At 40.8% G+C, this 6,154-nt stretch overlaps 1 protein-coding gene across 1 annotated transcript; it reads right to left on the bottom strand.

The window, feature by feature from the left end:
- Positions 1-3,906: 3,906 nt before the first annotated feature.
- On the bottom strand, positions 3,907-5,266 carry LOC137573326 (gamma-butyrobetaine dioxygenase). The gene is made up of 2 exons (XM_068285256.1): positions 4,329-5,266; positions 3,907-4,269 (listed from the first exon to the last, which is right to left on the bottom strand). The coding sequence occupies exons 1-2, from the start codon at positions 5,234-5,236 to the stop codon at positions 3,942-3,944; spliced, it is 1,236 nt and encodes a 411-aa protein (XP_068141357.1). The 5' UTR covers positions 5,237-5,266; the 3' UTR covers positions 3,907-3,941.
- Positions 5,267-6,154: the final 888 nt, after the last annotated feature.

The following is a 6,154-nucleotide window of genomic DNA, read 5'->3' as shown; positions in this document are numbered from 1 at the left end:
GGATCTACAAACTCAACATTGAATTATTTGCTTAGCAATCTTATTTAAAATTACGTCAATGAGGCCCAAAAAGTAGTCAGATCTAGAAAAGAAACCCTATTCAGACACTTACAATGAAGGAGCATGAGTTCCCATGCCAATAATATGGTAATTCTATTCTAATCTCTTTGGGGCTTGTGTAAATTTAAGTTATTTTGATTTACCCCGATACTAATATTGCATGTCTGGTTGTATGCCTTTGATTTGGTTCTCGTTTTTGTTCTCGTTAAGGCATCATCAACTTATGTTATTGATTTTACATTTGCATAAGCAGTGGTCCCTTGTCTGACCATTATTATCATCAACTCAACATCATTATCCTCATCATCATCATCATTATGTTTAAAATTCTCTGGTTCTGTCACTTTTTTAAAGTGCTAAAAATAGTGCTGCATACTTTTAAGGGCAACAAATCCTTACCCATCTACCCTCTCCACACAAACGTACATACATAGTTGCCAACCCATGTGAAATTCCAAAAGTTCCTGCACTTGGTCTGGCAAATTAATTTAAAGCGCAATTTAAGTACAATTTTAAGCCCGTTGGCGTTTTTTCCTTTTCGTATGATCTCTCCTCATACATACATACATACACACATAGGTCGTGGGTCGGCTGGGAAAGCCCAAGTAGTAAGGAAGAAACTGAAACTAATACGCATATTTATCAAATTTCAGTGCCTCAAGGGTTGCACAGAAGTCCTCCAGCAACTACTGCATTCAGCTTCAGTTGAGTTGCCGCTTCGGCTATGGTTCTGGTTCTTCTTTCTTCTGCCTAAATGTATATTCATTGTAGTGGGCCCAGGAATGCCTTGCAGCGAGTTGCGAGTTTGTGTTACCCAAAAAATAAAACCAAAAGTAAAAAAAAAATAAAATTAAATGGTAGAAGCCGGGTGGTTTGCTTGAAGACGACCACAATCCAAAGCGGCGGACAAACTTTTTGGTCTGGCAAAAACTTAACAGAGCCAACAAGAAAACTCTAAAGGCAAAAGAGACAAGCTTGGTTTGGTGGTGGTTTTATTTATATTTCTATTTTTTTCTTCTTCTCTTTTCGTTTTTTGGTGGCTTATAGGCTAGCCCTAGTTGCCGTGGCAATGCACGGTCGGCAAAGCCGTTTCGCGTCTGTCAGCGGCAGGCGAACCACCACGCACCACTAACACACACACACACACACACACACATATACACAGGAACTGAACGGCACACGCTTCATAAGCGCAACGAATGAATTTTAATTTGATTAAAGTGAAAAATTGAAAAGACGAAACGGCAAGTAATGGGAAAAAATTGTGAGAGTAAAGCCTTTTCCATTAGCTTTCACTTTCTTTACGGTGTTTTTTTTTTGCTCCTTTTCTTTTTTAACGCTTCTATTATTGAGTAAGCTAAAGATGAAGAAGAATCCAAAAATTTGTTATGGCCATTCGTGAATCAGGGATATATGGGTAGGATTATTAGCTGGCCAATCAGTGGAGCATCGGGGCGGCATGCTTGGATTTTGTGGCCTGCTGCACACCGTCATCGTAATCATCATCATCCGCCGAAACATCATTATTATCATCTCTTGGAGCAGGATGTTTTGTTGGTTGCTATGGCTAGAAATGCCAAAAGATGCCTCTAGAACACCGATTGGCAAAAGTATAAGATGGGGCATAGAGTGGAGTGATGTGAAGTGGTGTGGCAGGGATAGAGACAGGGTAGAGCTTAGGCCGCATTAAACCTTTTCCCTTCAATAATGTTGTTTTTGTTATATGTACTACATAAGTCTGCAACCGCATGTACCGTCCCCCCCTCTTCCTGCTCTCAATCACAGTTTTAGTCCCGTTCAGGCATCTCACCATATTTTCCCCCAACTTCTTCTGCTCAAAGGAATCCTTTTTTTTCTCTTCTCTTCTCTTGTGTTATTTTTTTTTTTTTTTGTGCTTGCTTTTTTCATTTGGCCCCCTAGGAGATGCTTAGCTTGGGTTAAGAAGCATTCTCGTTTTGGTTCTGCTTCTGGTTTTGCCTCTGACTCTAGTCGTAGTCGTCGTCGTCGTCGTCTGCTGGAATTACGCCGCTTGGATTTCAAGTGATGCCACTTGTTGTTGTTGCAACACAACAACAAATGCTACATACAACAAACTTGCCATTGCTACAGAGAGAGAGAGAGAGCATGAACTAGAGTGAGTCAGAGGCTTTGCCACACAGAGCAGGCGCCTATAAATGGACAGTAAAAATCTTTCACATTGAATTTGTGTTAAAAAACCTTCAACTAGACAAAATTCCGCTCCTGTCTCCTCATAGTTGTGTGTTGGTTGCAACTTGCCACAGGCCTCGCCTTGTCCCGCCTTGCCCCGCCTTGACGCCAGCCGAGTATAACAGAATTTTGCACTGAACCCTAAACGTTATTTCACTTGAACGGAGGACGGAGACGGAAGCGGAATTTCTATTGGGAATGGATCCACATGGGTCGCATTGTGAAGTGCAAAAAAGGCGCATTTTACAAGATTTTTATTACATATAAATGTGAAAAGTATTAAAAAAAAAAAAAAAAAAAACACCAAACACACACAAACAAACGAAAAAGAAGAAAAATTGTAAACTTTTTATAGACTTTTCATTTTCTCGCGCGGGCAAAATAAGAAAAAATTTAAGAAAAAGTAAAACGAAAAGTAGATGCAAAGAGAAGTTTTACGCTTTTCGTCTGGGCGTCTTGATGCGTGTTAGGGGAATAAATACACACACCCACACACACTTACACACACACACACACATGACATAAGTTCAGCATAAAAGTTAACCAAGTAAAGGGAAATTGCGGATGCGCTACCATACTTTGAATATTCTTTCAAGAAGTAGGCACTTGTACCAGAGGCAAATAACATTTTGATTTGCCTCATTTGGATAGCATACTTTTGGGCTGGCAGGCAACTACAGTCTGCTATCGATAGTACGAAACATATAGGTGATTTTATCCGTTCATTAGATAAACTTTATTTATATTCTCAACTCTTGCTCACAATCAAGAAACTTTGTTGGCATTTGTAATACTTTTTACATTATTTCTCTAACAATTTGCATAAACCACTCGTACTTGCCCCACTCAACCGCTCTTGCCACCATTACTCGCACTTCACCCACTCGCAGCTTGCCATTTTAAATTTCATTTTATTACTATAACAAGACATAAGTAGGCATAATGGATCTGCTATAAAATATTCAAAAGAAATTGGCATGGAAAGTTATTCTTTCTCTTGTGAGTTTGCGACATGGCCACTTGTAGCACCATAAGAGGCAACACCACCACCACCCACCACCACCACCATCTCCAGTGTGTTGAGCGATTAATGGTTAAAGTTGAGGTTAATGCACTCAAGAAAGTAACAAAAAAGAAAAGTAACTTAAGGTAGAAGAAACTGAAGTCCTGAAAGTCCTACTCAAGTGCAAATATCCTTTTGTCAACAAGCAACATTTGTCACTAGAGAAAGAGAGAGAGAGAGAGAGAGAGAGGGGAAGTAGAAGCGAATGGTGAATGTGATTTTTGGGCCTCTTACCCTCGTTTTTCTTACTGCTGTCAATCATTTTCACAAACGATTTGTCAGAGCAATCCTGATGCAAATAAGCCGCGACATTGCGACTTTTTTCTTTCGCCTTTCTTTTTTTTTCTCTTTTGGCTTGGTGCTCATCCCGCGGATCATCATCATTATCGTGATTTTTTACAACTTTTCATTTTTGCGCTTGAGCTACTTTAACTGCCTCCTAAGCCCAGCAGCCGCACCACCCACCACCCACCGTCCCCTAAGCCAAGTATTAGGTTTTTAGGCACACCACATATGGGGAACGCCACCATGACACTATTCAAATGAACAACGGGGAGCTTACAGCGTGTTGTAAATGTTTTGGAAAATATGTTTAACTTTTATTGGCATCTCATTTCGTGATTTGTTCGGCCTTCTTCTTCTTGAGTACACGCAAACGCGAATAGATAATATCCCAGTCAAGATAGGCACCAACAATATAACGAGAATTCTGTTCGGTATCATCATAGCCAGTGCGTCCATGAAGTAATCGTATATTATTAAAGGTTAACACATCGCCCGGCTGTGTCTTGAAGGCATGGGCATCGGAGCGAGCTAAACGCACAAAGCGGGCATACGATTCATACCACGGCTGCACTTGCTCAATGGGCACCGTGAAATGGCTATCCCTTTGGGGAACACTGTGATTAATACGAGTATATTGGCCATCGGCATCGACGCTGCAGTCACAGAGAGAAGAGTTATTAAAACAGGAACTCCTATATTGGGTTCTACTCACCAAATAACTGGAGCACGCCATATATTATGAAATTCTCGACCATCCTCACTGCCAATATCATTCCAATCGACCTGAATCTTTTGCAATCGTTCAAAATCTTCAGGATGTTCACTTCGCAAACGATCGGCTATGTGAAAGGCATCGACAAGAAGATTGCTTCCGCCCTGCGACTCAGTTTGTACCACACAATGGAGTATATTTACACTTGGTTTGTACTCATAATACGGCAAATCCGTATGCAGTGGCAGTGGTTCGGATAAATAGGCGAAGTTCTGTGCTCCCGGCTTGGCCTGCACAATGAATTCCTCACCATAGGTGGTTCGTCGTATGAAACCCACACGTTCGGCCAAACGTCGAACAACACCCTGATCGAGTGGAGCACCCTTTAATAATGCCACACCATAGACGGCTAGAGATTGTAACCATTGCTCGAGTACTGCATCTTCCTGCATCACTTGCTCATAATCATATTTGGCGGCAATTTGCTGAAACTCTTCACCAGCCCAATGCCGAGTGCGTGGCCTATAGAAATTATCCAGATAGGAGCAACGATTTGCGGCATTGAAACTACGTTGCTTTAGCCATTTTAGATCATAGTTACTCTTATGCTTATCACTCCAGGTGATTTGTAGCTGCTGCTTGGACTCATCTGTGTGCAGGGCCAATGCTTGAATATTTGTATCAAATTTATCCCAGTCCAAACGTCGCGATTGTGAACTATGATGGAAGCAAGTCGAACATCGACAATTGTCTCTTAACCAGACACCGGGAAAGGTTAATGTGGATGATCCCGAATCGGGTAGCACTTCAATACAAGAACCTCCATTCACAATGCGTCCACTGAATTGGCGACGAAATGTAAATTCCGGCACGTGGGCAAGAGCGCGCCCTAATCTCTTGATCCACATAGCAACGACAACTAGCCAACAACCGCAACGTTCGAGCGACGAATGGGCAATGCTAATATTCGTTGTGAGAAAGTGAAATCAAGAGCCACAGCTATCAGCTGTGGGGCGTCCATTGGGCGAATTTAGTATTTGTTTGTCTCTCTGTTTCTGTTTTTGTGTGAGTGTGTGTGTGTGTGTTTTCTTGGACTTTGCTTGCCAGCTCATTGAAAAGTAAAATAAACATAGGCAGAGATCTCTTTGACGTCGCTGCTGTTGATCTATTTAGCTTTCATTATTAGTATATGAAAACATCCCAGCGTCCAGTATTTCGATCGCCTCATAAACGACTGATAAGATAAGTAGCAACTCTCACACGGTTTAACAGCGCGGGCTGTCATAAAAGTTGCTTTATAAATAATGTCCCACTCTTCCGTGTAATTGAGTAGTTTTCAGCATAATGTGATGAAGCAGAATAACGATAATTTTACGGCCCATCACAAAGCAACCCCTGATGGTTTGTCGTTTAAATCTTGTGCCTTGCTCTTAAAGATAGTAACTTAGTGATGGCACGATTAATTATTATACATATGATGCACAAAAATCGATTATTTTGTTCAAGATTTAATCGATTAATGATCCAACCTCATTTCTAAGATCCTGCTTTCTCTGATCCTAAAACGCTTTTCAACTACTGGCAAGGGTGAATTTGATTCAACTTTTGTAATCGCCGTCACTTCTTAGCTTGTCGTAAAAGCTGAACAGAAAGTCACTAAACAGCCAACTTTCCTTAAAAACTTTAGACTTCCAAGAGCCATTTCATATCTTCAGCTTCAAAACTAGTTAAGAATCGTAGCTATATGCCAATATCAGAGTCTATCTTTTGGAATGCTTTTCTATTTCTAAAAAGATGTAATTTTTAAAAACCTTTTTGATTGAGCA

The sequence above is a fragment of the Drosophila tropicalis genome, unplaced genomic scaffold (assembly GCF_018151085.1).
Source record: "Drosophila tropicalis isolate 14030-0801.00 unplaced genomic scaffold, ASM1815108v1 contig_4, whole genome shotgun sequence".
NCBI classification, from domain to species: domain Eukaryota; kingdom Metazoa; phylum Arthropoda; class Insecta; order Diptera; family Drosophilidae; genus Drosophila; species Drosophila tropicalis.
This window is presented reverse-complemented; position numbering and strand designations above follow the sequence as displayed.